The 20,441-nt window shown below is 37.2% G+C and overlaps 1 protein-coding gene across 1 annotated transcript; it reads right to left on the reverse strand.

Moving 5' to 3' along the window:
• Positions 1–1,600: 1,600 nt before the first annotated feature.
• LOC139127231 (uncharacterized) lies at positions 1,601–17,078 on the reverse strand. Its single transcript, XM_070693145.1, has 8 exons — positions 16,660–17,078; positions 10,629–10,781; positions 9,588–9,749; positions 8,989–9,293; positions 5,528–5,744; positions 5,133–5,282; positions 4,561–4,859; positions 1,601–3,714 (listed from the first exon to the last, which is right to left on the reverse strand). Exons 1-8 carry the CDS (start codon positions 16,964–16,966, stop codon positions 3,490–3,492), a joined length of 1,818 nt encoding a protein of 605 aa, XP_070549246.1. The 5' UTR covers positions 16,967–17,078; the 3' UTR covers positions 1,601–3,489.
• Between the last annotated feature and the right edge of the window lie 3,363 nt (positions 17,079–20,441).

Below are 20,441 nucleotides of genomic sequence, written 5' to 3' on the forward strand. Positions count from 1 at the left end.
AACGAACTTTAAGTAACCACGATTGGAAATTCCAATTCAGAACAAAAGGATTACATAATCTTCAACTCACAGTATCCGGGGTTGGTTCCGGGTTGAGTTAAGGAACATATTTTTTTTGGTTTGGAGTTTTTAGTGCGTTGGTTTCTTTGTCCATCCAACATTCCATCGTTGCAGCAAACAAAGGGACATTTTACAGCTTCCAATAAATGACTCGACTCCAGAACAATACAGCTGACATTACATTTTGTTTTTCAGTTCCATAACACGTGTATCGGATTGCCCAAGAAAGCTGTCAAATTTCTCTTCGATTTCGGTAACAAGTTTTATGCATTTACATGCAAAACATGACGCAAATAATGAATACATGAAAAAACAAAGAAAATACAAATCACAGCTTAAGAAGACATCGATATATACAAAAGCGTCATTTAATAAACCTTATGCATTGTGGATTACAAGCCAAGGAAAAAAGTAAGATGGTGTCGAGTTTTTTTTTTAGTTTAGAAATTTTGTACCGGACAAAGGCGTTTTTAAAACTTGTCATTGATCCATCTGTCAATAGAAAGAATTCTGGTTTTAATAAGGAACTCATTGTTCCGTAGGAAAAAAAACACACTGCATTTTATAGGTGTTAAATTTATTGACATTGAAGTTATCACCTACACTTTGAATGAAAGGTCGTACATCATCGGGGCTAGAGTCTATTACATAAGCTTATTTTAAAATCAACCCTTGATTTAATGACTAGACTGTGGCATGACGATGTACAATAGTCATCAACGGTGTATAGCCGTCTTGTGACCCACGCATATGCATGACGTCACATTGGTTGAGCACGACACTGATTGGTCGTGACTTTTGATGTATCCTTCATTTGTTTTTCCTGTTTGTATTACGGACACAGTCTCTTCAACTTTCCAATTCATGTCAGAATAGCTAGTGTCAAGATGTAGCGTATTTGTTGACAACTCAATTTGAACTAACTGACCTGTGAGAGCGGACGATGGGCGAGAGTAAGATGTCTGCCCATTTTTAACCAATTTGACCTTTGACTTCATGCCATTTCTTATCAACTTATTTCCAATAAAGTGACTTGGTTCTGACAGATTATGTTAGCTGTATAGCTCTCTTCATTTTGAATGTTTTAACTGATTACTTGTTCTCAGAAAGCAGACACCAGTCGCACAGGATCTTGGAAGAGTGCGCCACCTCAGTCAGATAAGAAAATTATACATTGTGCCACGTGCACCAGCAATTGTTTATTTATTGTCTCTTTGATTCACTGTCTGAAAATGTATATAATACAGGAAAGTTATCAGGCAGATTATCTCACCTGCAATGAGACTGTCAACGCGTACCATTTACAGTTACATAAACAGTAGTATTTATCTCTCTCTCTCTCTCTCTCTCTCTCTCTCTCTCTCTCTCTTTCTCTCTCTCTCTCTCTCTCTCTCTCTCTCTCTCTCTCTCTCTCTCTCTCTCTCTCTCTCTCTCTCTCTGTATGTACGTACTATGAATAAATGTGTGTGCTGCATTTTATAAAATCATGATAATTTTATGTTCATGTTTAAGACTAAAGAAATCGAATACGACAATTTTTATTAAAAATACTGTGTTGAATTTATTCTGGAATTACTCTAATGAGTATACACTCAGTGTGAAAAAGTAAAAGTTGATTGGTGTTTACTTTAAGCAGCTCCTCTTCACATGAAAGTTGTAAATTGATCATTAATATTTTGTAAATGTTAATGACTAAAAAGCAAAAAACCTCATGATGATAGCCAGCCTTCCAAGCATATATCTCACAACGAAAATTCACTATAATAATGTGTTGATTTCGTTGTGTTTATTATGCAGGTAGGACCTAGGCTATCTCCATGGATTGGCTTACATCATGGAGGTAGAAGCCAGACTTCCTTCATGGATTTGCTTATATATAAAGTTTATTGGAATGGCTAAATGTTAAGGGTCTGGACAAAATTAACAGGGGGAGGGGGGCTGGTGCGATTCAAAAACTGTGTCCATGGAAAATGGTGAACCTCTCTCAAATTAATTGCATCAGGTTCTCCATCGTTAATCCTCTCCAGGCCCAATGAATCTTATCTTCTTGGTTTACACTTTTTATATCTTTTAAATCAAAGCATGTTCATGCACACTATTGTGTGGAATGAAACATAGGTGGTATTGTAGTACAAGACAAGTTCCGGTCGTCATGGTGCAATTTTGATTGCATTTAAAATAGCAACGTAAATTGTTAAATGTAATTACAACGTGTATACCGTTACAACAACAAATACTGAAATATACAAACTGATTACATGCATCCTGTCCTCAATATTAAGCTGTCGGATATTACAGACATACATATGTCAGACAAAATGAAAATACATATACCTGCTCAAATTTGAAAAAAATAATGAATCACATAATGTCTTTACTGAAAATCTTGGACATCCATAATTATGGGAAAGTGAAATTTGGCACGCGCTATCCCTCCTTTATGTTTCACGTTTGTTTGGGGGTTTTATCAATTTTTCTCAAAAACTACTACTACTACTACTACTACTACTACTACTACTACTACTACTACTACTACACATCTACTACTTAATCTGTATACAGCTGCCTACAGATGTTCATTGTATCAGGAAACTACACGGTTTATAAAGAAACACAAAAAAATTAATTTGAGTGGAAGACAACTACACCACACTGTTCTAAGTGATAGCAAGTTCAACGATAATAAAGATGGAATGCGCTTCGAGCCCGGACAAATATATGGACTCTAAAATCTTTACGATAAGTGAGGTCTTCCATCTATGGGGCCCATTTTGATTTGTTAGAGTAGGAAAAATGTACATTGTTTTAGTTCTTTTTGAACATCAAACATTTTATTTTTTCTCATAGAGTTAACACATCAAAAAAATCAGTATAAAAAGTTAAAATTTCAATTTCGAAAGCTAAGAAAGAATGAGTGAAATATAACAGAGTCTTGAACATATTGATGTTTGGATATAACAGTTTGATGGTGGGACTGGAGAAACAGTCATATAAAATGAAGGAGATTACATATGTTATAGGTAATATCATAATTCGTTCTTTCACGAGCTCAATATGTATTTTTGATTTTGAAAGGAATGGTCGAACGTTTCACTGAGGTAAGTGTGGGTACAAGTTTATGTCTTTCACTTTCTAGATGGGTAGACCTATTATCTTAAAGATTATGGATTCTGCTAATAGTTTTTCTTTCGGCAATGTCGCCAATGTCGTAAACGAAATCACCAAACCAATAAAACATATCCTCTGTATGATAAAAGCCATCTTTTGAAACTTTTAAAGTGTTCCAATAATATCATTGTATTTGTTTGTTTTTTGTAGTTTTTATGTTGTATTTTTAAAATGTGTGTCAACACCTTTGAATCGGTACATTGATTGGCAGTTTCATGACCATTTCTATTAACAAAGTTTTGCTTCTCAGGATTGTCGTATTTACACACCGACGGACAAATGCCATTCGTCCGCTTTGTAGGTTCCACTGAATGACGTCACTGGTCCAAATCTACCATTGACATACACAAGTAAGCCGACTGTATCGCCGCCTCCGCTGTCATCGCCGAACCCTGATGGTATCGCATTGGTGTATTTCAATGACTCGATAGTGTTCACAGCGCCCTCACGGGCAACTACTGTGGTTTCGGCGTCATAATATGCAATCTGTGGATATATGCAGAAACAATACACAGTAAGTGAGGCTACCCACAATTCTCCATGATCCGTACACACGGGGATCACTCACTGAACTGGAGCAAATTTCTTCTGTACACAGAACAGCTCGGTCCATATATCAAAATTCTGGGACCATAGTTTTGATAATCATAATTCTCTAATTTCTCACTGTGAATAATGAGAAGATCAACCCCTTTTCCGCAGAGGAGATAACAATTTTGTGATTTTGTCGACATAGATTTTTGACAGCCATACACAATATTTTCAAGGAAACTAAGAGAATAAGTTGCATCTGTGTTGGCAAAAGAAAGGGTATTGATTTTTTTAAATGTTTGTAACAAAGGAAATTTGCATGTCTGACAAGTGGTATGATGAGACCATCTTAGTTGCTGATAACTTTACCATGACAAGTCTACAATTTTTAGCACCTCCAAACATCGACTTCTCATTCAATTTACTCCTGAATTTTAAACATGATCAATAATTTTGGAACATAGTTTTAACCAATAATCCTTAAATTAAATTTAAGTTTCAAATTGTTCAGAAACTGATAAAATTGAAAAAGCCTTTAGCAAATAATGTCTGAGCACACAAATCAAAGGGAATTGTGGGTAGCCTCACTTACTGTGCAATATGACTGGACAAAATGAGATCTGATGTATTTTGGTGTTATACTATAAACACTTTGTTACAATGTCAACAAAACACCACAATACAAATTTAGAGACTGCATTCAGTTTACAGGGATAATGAGGTCAACACAAAATCGTAAAAGTGAGATATTGTTTAGAATTTAATTTAACGTGACGATTATCAAAAGATTTATTTACTTACAGAAATAACACGATCAATAGTTATATCAGTAGGCACTTCTATCACCCAGTTTATTGGTTCGTAAGTACCAAGTACCAACACAATTGGTTTTGTTGTTTGACCAATCGTCTGGATGTAAACAGTGCTGTTTCTTGGAGTGTGGTGCTCTCTACCTTCGTACACACCAATCACATGTACTTCAAAGTCATTATTGCTGCCATGATCCACACAGCTATAGAGATCTCTTGGTTCACCTTCAAGTTTACCAGTTGCTGCAGCATTCTCAGCTCTTCGTCTGATCTTACATCCTCCGACCACAGCTATACAAACCAAAAAAAACAAAATTGAATAAATTAAGAACCCGATAAATCACGAAAATCAGAGAACAACTTTGTTGATATTGAATCTTTGGAGATTCATGTAGCATAATATCTTATGACATGAACATGTAATCATAAACGATGTACTGATAGTCATGCTACATACAGTGTTTCTTTCATCCACCTATTCTCAACGACTACCAATTCTATGTTACTAAGCAACAAATTGAATGGCATAATAAAGATGAGTTTGATTGCAAAATAGTAACTTACGTAAGCAGGTGTACATTCCATAGTTTGGAGACTGACACTGGCAGAAACCATTGACACAGGAAGCTCCTGTCTTATGACTTCCAGAACAGTATCCTGTACATGGAATTCTTTCCTCATCTGGTATCATGGTAGTTTGCAATGCCGTCGAGCCTGTAGCAGTGTATGAACCAATACAAAGGAAACGTTACTGAACGTTAGATGTTCATAGACAACTCTGATTTAAAGTTCACTATGAGTTTAGCATGGTTCGACGAGAATGGCATTGTGTGTGTCTGATGGTCCAATGTTCAAGTTTGTGACTCTCTCTCTCTCTCTCTCTCTCTCTCTCTCTCTCTCTCTCTCTCTCTCTCTCATTCTCTTAGATTTTTTCACGTTTAATACACAAGCTTACACACCGACGGACAACTGCCATTCGTCTGCTTTGTAGGTTCCACTGAATGACGTCACTGGTCCAAATCTTCCATTGATATACATGAGTAAGCCGACTGTATCGCCTCCTCCACTATCATCACCATAGCCTGATGGTATCGCATTGGTGTATTTCAATGACTCGATAGTGTTCACAGCGCCCTCACGGGCAACCACGGTGGTGTCGTCGTCATAATATGCAATCTTAGGATAATAGTAATCAGAAACAATAATGACAAACAATGTATTTCGGTGTAACAGTGTCAACATTTTGTTAATAGTTCATTTAGAGTACCACGATATAATCGCAAGGCCGGTATGCAGTTTAAAGTAGCAGAACTATTAGGATGTCGCTGAATTCACTTATAATGAAGTAGTGTTTTAAATTTCCAGTTGACGTGACGATGTTTTCAAAGTATTACAACTGCACACTACACACCTGCACAAAGATAGATAATAGATAGATAATAGATACATACATACATACATACATACATACATACATACATACATACATACATACATACATACATACGTACGTACGTACGTACGTACGTACGTACGTGCGTGCGTGCGTGCGTGCGTGCGTGCGTGCGTGCGTGCGTGCGTGCGTGCGTGCGTACGTACGTACGTACGTACGTACATACATACATACATACATACATACATACATACATACATACATACATACATACATACATACATACATACATACATTAATATATATACATACATACATACATACATACATACATACATACATACATACATACATACATACATACATACATACATACATACATACATACATTAATATATATACATACATACATACATACATACATACATACATACATACATACATACATACATACATACATACATACATACATACATACATACATACATACATACATACATACATACATACATACATACACACATACATACATTAACATACATACATACATACATACATACATACATACATACATACATACATACATACATACATACATACATACATACATACATACATACATACATACATACATACATACATTAATATATATACATACATACATACATACATACATACATACATACATACATACATACATACATACATACATACATACATACATACATACATACATACACACATACATACATTAATATATATACATACATACATACATACATACATACACACATACACACACATACATACATACATACATACATACATACATACATACATACGTACGTACGTACGTACGTACGTACGTACGTGCGTGCGTGCGTGCGTGCGTGCGTGCGTGCGTGCGTGCGTGCGTGCGTACGTACGTACATACGTACATACATACATACATACATACATACATACATACATACATACACACATACACACACATACATACATACATACGTACGTACGTACGTACGTACGTGCGTGCGTGCGTGCGTGCGTGCGTGCGTGCGTGCGTGCGTGCGTGCGTACGTACGTACGTACGTACGTACGTACGTACATACATACATACATACATACATACATACATACATACATACATACATACATACATACATACATACATTAATATATATACATACATACATACATACATACATACATACATACATACATACATACATACATACATACATACATACATACATACATACATACATACATACATACATACATACATACATACATACATACATACATACATACATACACACATACACACATACATACACACATACATACATACATACATACATACATACATACATACGTACGTACGTACGTACGTACGTACGTGCGTGCGTGCGTGCGTGCGTGCGTGCGTGCGTGCGTACGTACGTACGTACGTACGTACGTACGTACATACATACATACATACATACATACATACATACATACATACATACATACATACATACATACATACATACATACATTAATATATATACATACATACATACATACATACATACACACATACACACACATACATACATACATACATACATACGTACGTACGTACGTACGTACGTACGTACGTGCGTGCGTGCGTGCGTGCGTGCGTGCGTGCGTGCGTACGTACGTACGTACGTAGGTACGTACGTACATACATACATACATACATACATACATACATACATACATACATACATACATACATACATACATACATACATACATACATACATACATACATACATACATACATACATACATACATACATACATACATACATACATACATACATACATACATACATACATACATACATACATACATACATACATACATACATACATACATACATACATACATACATACATACATACATACATACACACATACATACATTAATATATATACATACATACATACATACATACATACATACACACATACACACACATACATACATACATACATACATACATACATACATACATACATACGTACGTACGTACGTACGTACGTGCGTGCGTACGTACGTGCGTGCGTGCGTGCGTGCGTGCGTGCGTGCGTGCGTGCGTGCGTGCGTACGTACGTACGTACGTACGTACGTACGTACATACATACATACATACATACATACATACATACATACATACATACATACATACATACATACATTAATATATATACATACATACATACATACATACATACATACATACATACATACATACATACATACATACATACATACATACATACATACATACATACATACATACATTAATATATATACATACATACATACATACATACATACATACATACACACATACACACACACATACATACATACATACATACATACATACATACATACGTACGTACGTACGTACGTACGTACGTGCGTGCGTGCGTGCGTGCGTGCGTGCGTGCGTGCGTACGTACGTACGTACGTACGTACGTACGTACATACATACATACATACATACATACATACATACATACATACATACATACATACATACATACATACATACATACATTAATATATATACATACATACATACATACATACATACACACATACACACACATACATACATACATACATACATACGTACGTACGTACGTACGTACGTACGTACGTGCGTGCGTGCGTGCGTGCGTGCGTGCGTGCGTGCGTACGTACGTAGGTACGTAGGTACGTACGTATGTACATACATACATACATACATACATACATACATACATACATACATACATACATACATACATACATACATACATACATACGTACGTACGTACATACATACATACATACATACCGACAAACTGACATACACATACATATAACTGACATACACACATATATACATATATGTACTGACATACATACTGACAAAGAAAGTGTCATACAGACCGATACATACTCACAGGTAGTAAATAGAAATAGACAATTTACTTACAGAAATAACACGATCAATAGTTATATCAGTAGGCACTTGTATCACCCAGTTTATTGGATTGTAAGTACCAAGTACCAACACAATTGGTTTTGTTGTTTGACCAATCGTCTGGATGTAAACAGTGCTGTTTCTTGGAGTACGGTACTCTCTACCTTCATACACACCAATCACATGTACTTCATAGTCATTATTGCTGCCGTGATCCACACAGCTATACATGTAGATATCTCTTGGTTCACCTTCAAGTTTACCAGTTGCTGCAGCATTCTCAGCTCTTCGTCTGATCTTACATCCTCCGACCACAGCTATACAAACCAAAAACAACAAAATTGAATAAATTAAGAACCCGATAAATCACGAAAATCAGAGAACAACTTTGTTGATATTGAATCTTTGGAGATTCATGTAGCATAATATCTTATGACATTAACAACTAATTATAAAATCATGTATTGGTCGTCAGTTTGGATTTTGAATTGCATCAAGCTATCCTCAAGGATTACTGTTTCTATGTTAATTAAGAAGGAACATATTCTATGCAACAGTATAATAAAAATTATATGGTTTGATTGCAAGTAGAAGACAATATAGTAACTTACGTAAGCAGGTGTACATTCCATAGTTTGGTGACTGACACTGACAGAAACCATTGACACAGGAAGCTCCCGTCTTATAACTTCCTGAACAGTATCCTGTACATTGCGTTCTCTCCTCATCTGGAATCATGGTGGATTGTATAAATGTCGTTGAGCCTGTGTAAGCTGCATGGATTTATTCAGAGATAGGAATGATTTGGCGTTGTTATTTATGCATGCTGATTTTCCGCTTGAATTGAAATACTTGGATTAAATATTATGTTTCCTATAACATATATGTTTACCCACGATTTTGGATTCAGAGATGTTAATTTTTGGTCATCTACAACTCGGAGTTTAATTATGAATCAGATCTAATCCGTTGACTGTTGTTCGCCGACGAAATGCTACATCTGTTAACTTACATCATTGCAGATGAAAGAACAGTCTGTAACGGATTTACAATTCCTTAATCTTTTTTAATTTTTGAAATAAATACCCTTTCTGCCTGGTTCACTGATATACAAACTATCAACCCTCCCAACACAAGGCATTTTCTATAGCATGCACTGATATTACGGTGAACTAATGGAATCCAGTCAGCACCACACTTCAATCGTCAACAGTAACATTTATGATAACACATACATACGGACTATACTAATGTGTGGAATACTTGGTATTTAGGATTAAACTTGGCATTTAGGATTAAACTTCTGATAAAAGAAGAATCCGTATCTTAACTACAGAAAACTACATGCTTCAAACTTCACTACGGCATAGAGGTCTCAATAATTCCATCATTGTATCTTACATGGTATCTTACACTCACTCACACACACACACACACACACACACACACACACACACACACACACACACACACACACACTGTGTCTGTCTGTCTGTCTGTCTGTCTGTCTCTCTCTCTCTCTCTCTCTCTCTCTCTCTCTCTCTCTCTCTCTCTCTCTCTCTCTCTCTCTCTCCTCTCTCTCCTCTCTCTCTCTCTCTCTCTCTCTCTCTCTCACACACACACACAACTAGCCCGTAACTGCCGCGACTTACCCGTTGTTGAAACTGTCAAGGGATCAGCGCAAACCTTAGAGCATCCATTCTGACAGCATTTTGATCGGCCTGGGCAGTCATAGTCGCTGTCACACATCAGGAGACAGGCGTTAAGTAGATTACTTACGAAGACAGGGCAAGAACCACTTTTATCTGTAAAATGAATACAGTCAAATACGTTCGCGTAAGGATTAGGTAGGGGAAGCTAACCATTAGAGTAATCTGGAGGTCTAACTATGTATGTAGACTATGATTGCAAACCGTAGTGACTTCCTAGGTTACCAGCGATGATGCTAATTGCTCTAAGTCCACAGTGTTCACTCTCGTCGGAAATATCTTTTCTTATTGATATACTTTCAGAGAAACTCTTCACCTGTATTATTTCAATTACATTATTATTATTATTTTATTATTATTACTCTTTATTTATAGAGGGTAATCTGAGTAACAAATGAATTGTAATTTACATCAGAGCCCTCGTCCAGAAAGCAACAAATCAATACAGAGTAATTAATTATACATCAACAGAAAAAAAAGAAAAGATACAACGAAAGCATCTAATCCAGTGATGAACCCTCATTAATGAATTTTTGAAAAAGAAAATTGCGCAATTGAGATTTGAACTGCGATAGTCTTTCAACACTTCGGATGGAAATAGGAATATTATTCCAAATCGTTGTGGCTTGATAAATAAACGATCTGTGTCCAGTAGCTGTTTTGAAAATTGGAGCGTATAAATTCCTGTTACTAGAACTACGGGTAGTAACATTACTCACGTCAGAGATATACGGAACTGGTGTAAGTAATCAGGTGCAAGCCCATTCAAGATTTTAAAGGTCATTACAGCAATGAAATAATCAATTCGAAAGTCAATGGGTAGCCAATGAAGGCGAGAGAAAAGTGTACGTGTAGAAACTGTAATGTCAACACCTAAAATAACCCTGGCCGCTCTCTTTTGAAGCCTGTAAATTCTTTGTAAATTACTCTTTGTGGTGTTTCCCCATACAGTACAGTGATAATCGAAAACAGAAAGAAAAGTGGCATTGTAAACTAAAATAAGGACACTATAAGGAGTTAAAGGACGCAGCCTTTGCAAGACTCCTATTCTCATGGATAATTTCTTACACAGCTTATTTACATGATTATCCCAACTTAGAGTACTGTCAATTTCAATACCGAGAAGGTTGTGACTGAAAACATTTGAAATCTCACAGTTGTTTATACATACATTAATTGTTACATCTGACTCTTTTAAATTTTTAACCTTCGGGTTTGACGCTACAATCATACTCTTTGTCTTTGTGGTATTGATGGACATCGCATTGTTGTTAACCCAGGTAGAGATAGGTAGCACATCGTCCTGAATTGTTTTTTCAACTTCATCAATACCATCTCCAGATACACATAAAGTTTGATCATCAGCAAACATGTCTAAGTTACACATATTTAGACACAAAGGAAGGTCGTTTATGAAAATCAGAAATAAAAGTGGTCCTAAAATGGAGCCTTGAGGTACTCCACATACAATTGGTAAAGTATATGATTTCTCCCCTAAGTAGCTGGTAAACTGACTCCTATCAGTGAGGTACGATCGAAACCAGCTTAAAGAGGAACCAGAAACACCATAAATAGAAAGCTTTCTAATGAGAATTTGATGATCAACAAGATCAAAAGCTTTACATAGATCTAAAAACATTAAACCATTATACAAACCCAGATCAATATTATTTAAAAGTTGGTCTGTAAGCTTAAGAAGTGCAGTGTGGCATGAATGAAATTGTCTAAAACCAGACTGCGAGCTGATCAAAAGATTGTTTGTTTGAAGATAATCATAGAAACTCTTATAAACATGCCTCTCAAGAATCTTCGATAAAGCAGGCAGAATGGAAATGGGCCTGTAGTTATTTAAAAGTTGTTTTGACCCACTCTTGTGAACTGGTACAAACTCTAGCACATTTAAAACATTTCGGAAACGAACCATTTACAATTGACAAATTAAATATTTTCGTGACAGAATCAGCAATGCTGGCAGCACCAACTTGGAGAAGTTTCGGGGAAATGTTGTCATTTCCCTCGGTCTTATTGATATCTAATGAAGAAAGTTGATCCATAACAAAACTACAGGAAATAGGTGGGATTTGAAAAGTGACGGGAGCAGGATCCATTTGTTCAGTTACCCATGCTCTAATCAGACTAAAGTCTGGCTCAGTGTGAACACTTTGGCGATAACTATTTACAATACTTGTAAAGTGGGTATTGAACGCATTTGCGATGGCCTTATTGTCAGAGAGCAACACATCATTGTGAACAATACGGGGACTTTGGGAAGTGGAGTTTCCTTGGGACAGTATTTCATTAACAGTACGCCACACAACCGAAGAATTCCTGGAATTTTCTGTAAAAACATTTTTATAATGACGACGTTTTTCGGAGGCAATGGTGTGAACAACCTTATTTCTAAGAGATTTGTAAAGGAACCAGTCATCAGGCGAGTTTGAACGGGAAGCCTTGACAAGATTGAAGTCCCTGGCGTGCATGAGATCTAAAATATGTGTAGAGAACCATGGTGGCTGTTTTAGCCTTTTAACTCTTCTGACATTGTAGGGGGCGTGGTTGTTACAAACAGAATTAAAGGAATTAATCCACTCATTAAAAGTGCCGTTGATGTCATTCATATTGTCAACATAAGGCCAGGAGACTGAGTTCAAGTCTCTGGTAAAATTATCTGGAACGAAATTACGATATTGTCTGTGCTTAACATATATATGATCACCAGTACCACCACAATTTCTGTTATGGCGTCTAATTACACAGATAGGGTAATGGTCAGAGAGACCTACTTCAGGTACACACACAGAAGAAATATGAAGGGGATAGTTCACATAGATATGGTCTAAAACAGTACCAGAAACCGGCCGGGTAGGACTATTCACAAGTTGTTCAAAGTTCAATGACATCATACATCTGTATAAATAGTGATTCTCCCCATTCGATGCAAGAAGGTTAATATTAAAATCCCCCAGTACAATCATTTCCTTATTTTCAAGTTGAGCCGACTCAATAACAGATTCGATTTTGCGGTCAACACAAAGGGATGAACTTGGTGGTCGATAAATACCCATTACCAGGAGAGGGCGAGCATGATAAATGATTACCTCGAGGATAATCGCTTCTACATCATTGGATTCAAGATCAAATCTCCGTATAAAATGCACATCAGAGGCTACGTAAGCTACAAGACCGCCGCCCATACCGTAGGACGGTCTTTTCTACAAATGACGTAATTAGAAATTGCAAAGTCGGAGTCTTGGTTCAAGTCACTTAAAAAGTTTCGCTTAAAATAAGAATATCAAAAGGTCTCTTATTATGACAAAGTAAAAGGCGTAGTTCATCAATCTTGTTGGTAATGTGTTGTATGTTCCAATGAGCAATGCGCAAACCTTTACCTGTGGTGACATTGTGAAAGGGTAGATATAACTTGTCCAGAGACGTATTACGCGACGACGGTTGAATATTCGTGACTTCAGATTGGACGGCACACTCTTCTTGGCCCAATTCCTATGCTGTAGGGCAATCCTTTGCCTTGTGACCGGGATAACCGCAGGACCAGCAAGTGATTGAAATCCCGTGTCTGCATACTCTGCTCACATGACCCTCTTCGCCACAATTGTGACACTTGACGTTAGAATGGAAACGTCGCTGATCTGTCTCCCGACGCAGTGGGCACCTGGTTCTAACATGTCCTGAAGTACCACAGTCGAAACATCTAACAGTCGGTTGATTACTGTTTCGCTGGCGGGGTTCGTACCTGGCTTTGTTAGCACCGATGTTGTTCCTATGGTGATAACTTACGGGTTGCTGATTACCTGGGTGTTGGTCTCGGAGGCCTTGGTCGATTACTGCATTGGTCATTCTTGAGTATTCATTGCGTTGATTGAATGATTTACCGGGATAAACATCTGGCCGAGTTGTGCATTCTCAAGCATTTTCCGTATTCCTTTGACACTCAAGTGGATGCCATCACGATACAGTAAAGATATGTCTACAGAATTGTTACGAAATTTGAATGTACAGTCATTATCGATGAATGTAACACCTTCGCGTTGGCAGAGCAGTGCCAGGTCATGATTGACTTCATCGATTTTCCCTTGTACATCTTGAGTATCAGTTCGTGGCGGAATGCTGACAACTGTGACACGATCATTACATAATGGTTTGGCGAGTGTTAATAAGTTGCTATAGTCCGATATTAACACGTGACCAGGATGATCTCGGTCGCTGGAGAGATCTAACAATAATATGCTGAAATATCCCATAGTATACGCAATCTGGGCCACTATTAAACAATTGATGAATGCATTTGGTAGTGGGTCTTAATGTCCACCTTTTCATTTGCTGTGCTCTTACAAATCTTACGAATAAAACGGTTTTGCTTAGCATTTTATATTGAACGATATCACATTTCAAGCAACGGTTCCATACCAGAACAAGACAAAAAAATTATGTGAACTCGGACATTGTCAAAAATAGTCAGTTGTCCGTTGACTACAATTTATCCCGTTTTTTTACTTTGCACGTTATAATTATCAGGTCTCCTATACAGTCATAGAAAACGACCTAAAATTTTATGTCGTTCGCAAAATGTTACAATATAGAGCCGAAAGTAAATTAAATAAATTACTCCGGCGAGGTCGTATCTGAACAGATTGTTTGTTTGCTGATCTACATATTTTCGCCGTATCCGAAAAAGCCTCCATGAAAAGGAAGGTTAAAAAATAATTATGCAGGGTTTTACGGAATGTGTGGCTGATGAAGCTTATCCATTATTTCTGTTCCTGACGGTGAACGGCAACAGTGATCTTTTCTGTAAATATAAAACTCGGTTTCACGTTTTATGATTTGTTTGAAACTTTGCGTTACCGTCACTGAAATGGAATTCCAATTGCAAAGACTTTAATAGGAAATAAATGAACTCATTGATATAAAGTATTAATATTATAATCTTACGCTAGTTGTCCCTCGACGGTCATCCAGCGAGAGGCTGTTGGAGTTACTCATTGCATGGCATTACATAGCGAAGTTGAGAGGCAATTTAGCCATCCCTTGAAAGACGAATCGAGCAAATAAGCACGCAACAAAACACTTTTAGATTCCGTGATGAGATTTTTTAATGTTTTGCAAAATTAACGTATTTGTATTGTCTTTTCAAATATTAGTGTGACTGCAACAGAACCACCACCAACAACATCAACAGATTTCGCTATAAATGTCAATATTTTCACCGACTTCTCGTGAGACGTAATGGCCCTTTTCTTATATCTTTCGTATGGATGTCTTGATCGTTTGATTGCACCTCAGTGTCATTCGACAACTTTAAGTTCAAAAGGTCAGCTCATGATAGCGGACAAGCTTGAAAACAATCTCGGAGTAATGAAAATCACAGAGTTTAAATTCACATGACACTACACTTACTACGGTTTGCTTTTGAAAAACACGGTTTATTTTAAACTCTTCAGATTATATTGAGTGAGTCCAGTAAAGTATGTTATGCTTCCTCTTTTCATTGTGTTTTTCATTATCTGACATTATAAAGCTTCAATTGTCGCCCATTGTATAACATTTCGCAAAACCAAAGAGTTTGATTTGAGAAGTCGACAGTGCATTGAGTTAGGTTCAGCCAACAGTACTATGCGTAAAACATGTCTTGATGAGAATGTGTGCAACCTAAAATTAGACACTTACTCCATTGCAGCACCACTGACACAAAGGATGACCTTGACAGATTGTCCTATAACAATGCAAAGTAAACTCAAAGCAGAGAGAATTGTTACGGTCTGGTAAGTCTGCATCAACCCTTTCTACATTAACTGAATTCACATAAGCCCACGACGATACATAGAATAATTCTCTTTATCAATTACAGCTTCCTACGAAACAAATACTCACCAAACTAGTATTTCAAAATCGCTTCAATTGTGAGAACAAAATTTATTTCTGTGACAGCGATGTTCGGATCACAGCGTTCCCTTACCTGTTTGTCCGTTTTCCTGTTCAGATTTCAATCGTGTCAGTTCGCCTTGGATTTCTTGCAAACTTTGTTTCAATTCTTCGTTCTCTGACACCAGTCTGCCCATATCTCTTACAGTATCCCTCACAGAGGGGCATGTCTCGCCATTGGGTCGGGGCAACACGAAGGTGTAGGCACACTGATTTTCAGACGCACACTTGTATTGACTGTCAAAACATTGATCGGTTTTGTCGACTGTTGCTTGTTGGAATGAAAGTCTTGACAACACCAGTAAAGTGAGGAGCCTGAAGAGAGATGTTAAGATTTCCATTACTTGTGTGGTCAGTTACACTGCTAGACGTGTTCAGCCTCTGTCGCTGACCAAGGTTTGAGAGAGAGTGACAGAAGACTTGGACAGCCTTCAAGGAAAACACAGGTAAGTTGTGGAGACAACGCCCTCAACGACAGACATTTGCTTTCCTCTTGTGAAAATTGAATTGTTCTGAACATTAAGAATCGTAACAGTAAACAGGAACGGGAAAGAAAAATCAAACACTTATAAAGAAAATATTCAAGTGTAAGCTTGCAAATACCGTTGTTGGTATGGCTTCATGCTGAGAGAGAGAGAGAGAGAGAGAGAGAGAGAGAGAGAGAGAGAGAGAGAGGTCATTTATACTCACAGCTATGGAGTGAATGACAAGTATAGATTTGTATAGATGTAATCATAATTGCCCTGCCGTTATCGGTAATTCATTGTCAAATGTTTCTTGACTAGAAAAAAATGTAAGTATAATTTGGTAATAATAAACATCCCGATAAAGTACTTGGAATGATCATGTGATAAAATCAGGGGTTTCAACAACAAATAAACATATTCTATAGTCAGAATACATAGCTATATTATTTTATTAATTTATGTTTATTTGTTACATATAAGATGTAATGCCATAACAATGTAAAGCGACAAGTCTATAACTAAATTAGTAGAATTTTGTAAGTCATCAATGTAGTACATATCACAGATTCGCTGCAATTTCTTTGTATCTGATAAACGTTTACACTTCAAAATTAGTAAACACTGCTACAAAGTCTTTCAAAGCCACAGAAGCCATTGCGAATGAATTAATCAGTTCTATTTTAATGTTATCAATATTTTGTTGGTCATTGGTACAAACTTGTTCTTCATGACCAACGTCTTCGAATTGACAGAAACTAACCCATATACGAGAGGAACTGCTAAAATCGACGTCAGTTTGATAAGGATATACTGACATATGATTTTAATATCAGCTGTCTTCTAAGACATGGTACTGCGCAGTCCAAGAAGACTTTCTGAGTGACGTCATCGGAATGTCTACAAATACAAAAAAATAACTGCTTAAACTTGACTTGAAATCATCTTCAATTCCCTAGTAGACGTTGTCTAATCTAGTGTACAAACTGATGAGTACAAGTAATACCAAAGGATTACATAATTATCAAATTGAAGCATGAACGACAATTTGATGACATATGTTAAGCTTGATTACTAATAATGAACATTAGTGATGAGACCTATGAGACAAGAGACTTGGTGCTTGATATTGTTCAAAGTAAATCCCATTCTCAATTATTGCTACTAAGCTATATTATATGAAGTACAGAACATTTGATGGTTTAGTATTATCAGTATTCCCACTCTATCATTGGCTACGTTATTGGTTATTCAAAATGCATGATACCTTTCATGATCCGGGCTAAAATCGGTGTTATTATTGAAAATGTGAATGATTTATTTCTGTGACTACCATTGGTGTTGACGACGCTACAATAACAATAACCGTTGTAACTGTACAGATTGTTAGTCGGACCACAATCTTCACAACACGCTAATTCGCCACCTTGCATAAAGGTGGACCCGCAGCCATCGCACGACGATCCGCTCCAACAAGGCTTGTAATGAATTCCGTTCCTGATCAATGGCCCGGGTGTTTCGACATGTACTCCACAGTAACAGTTGTTATTCTCATAGTAGAGGTAATTATTTGGACCGCACTGATCACAGCACATTGTCTGGCCGTAATCTATCCAAGTCGACATGCACTTTTCGCATTGATGGCCTTCCCAGCATGCTTTGTACAACCGTCCATCGCGAACTAAAGCCGTTGTAGCATGTGTTGTATACAATGCCGATGTGACAGGCTGGTCTACGGGCTCTCGCCCGCAGAAACAGTTGTTATTAGAGATCTGCAGACTGCTGGCTGGAGAGCAGTTCGGACAACACCTGCGCTGACCTGCAACACTGAAGTGACCTGTACAATCATCACACTGGTCACCAGCCCAACACTCTACTCTGTTAGCTGTACAGCCGTACAGGCAATAAACCAAAAGAACTGTTTAAGGAGAAAACAGATAGATTTGTAAATGACATTATTTTCTGTTTGACACACAAATTATAAGTTTGTCAAATGAACCAATACGGACACTTTACTTGGTGTTTGCTCAGTTCTTTTGCGTACTTTATCCAAAAGAAAGATTTGTCAGTAAAGATTAATCAAGCAGATCGTTTTAATATTCCTCCCGTAATTGAACATTGCGATGGCATTGAAGCATATTGTAAAATATTCCGTCATATAAACTAACAGTTCTCCGATCACTTGATAAGTTGATGATTTGCACCGTATTGCCAACGCGCGTCAGTAAATATTTTCACTATAATTGTAACTGGTTACTTTCGCTTTCTTTTGCCACTTTTTCTGGAAACCTAACGCATCAGGTCATTTCGTAGAACCAGTTCTTTCATGCCATTTTGTAAAGCTGTACCTCACACGTCTTGTGGTGTTTCAGAAGTGAACGCCCGACATATCTGTTCTACCGGAACACGGTTTTCCAAAGCTATATATTGCAAAGTTGTTCACCAAACGGTTTCATTCTGTGATTAAAGTTATCTGAAGCCCTTCTGTGACGTGCATATCTGTTACTATGACTATCCGAGGACAGATGTGCTCTTCTCTAAAGTTCAACACTACCAGTTCTTACAAAACGAACAGCTCTTCGTTAAATGAACTTATATTTAATAATTACACATGATAGAAGGGAGATAATGTGTTGCCTGTCCAAGGGAGAGTGTTCTTGACGGTGACAGTGGTGACCGAGCCGAGGGCGGCTGTGTCATCTTTACTGTCATGCATAATGACCCGTGTGTAGGTAACAAATTTCGATTTCTGGTTCTGGTTATTGAGTTGACGTGAAATATTTTATATGTAGTTTGTGGGGCGTATTTGTAAGCAAAATGGCTTAGAGAGATGTCAACGAAACATATGAACGTAAAAGGCAGACATCTTGCAATGAATACAAACAAAGCAGCGCTGGAACTCACTGAAGAAAACATGAAATATTCACTGTCGTCTTTGAATGTATATCGTCATTTTCTTTATAATCGTTTTGTGCTCCTGCAAAGCCACCCGACAAACTTTGCCGTGGAACGTCCATGGTCTGAAATCGTACTTATGTATAAACTTCATTGTGTACTTATTTCCTCAAGGGTAAGGATTTATTGAAACTGAGAACTCTAGAATCGGTACTGTGAATCAGCAATATGATTTGAACACGTATGGCATAGACTAGAACGTACACAGTGGCAACACTATACAGAGTACTCCATTAAAAACTGCTATATGTACCTTACCTGTTAAAGCCAAAGTCATTCTCAACATGTTACCCATAGCAATTCACTCTCCAAGTTCGAATGAAAGTTTGCTAACAGGTAACTGGAACAGCTGAGCACAAAAAAGTTAGATCCGTCGATGCCGCGAAGTGTAAGCTAT

This window comes from Ptychodera flava, unplaced genomic scaffold (genome assembly GCF_041260155.1).
Source record: "Ptychodera flava strain L36383 unplaced genomic scaffold, AS_Pfla_20210202 Scaffold_29__1_contigs__length_4469600_pilon, whole genome shotgun sequence".
NCBI classification, from domain to species: Eukaryota; Metazoa; Hemichordata; class Enteropneusta; family Ptychoderidae; genus Ptychodera; species Ptychodera flava.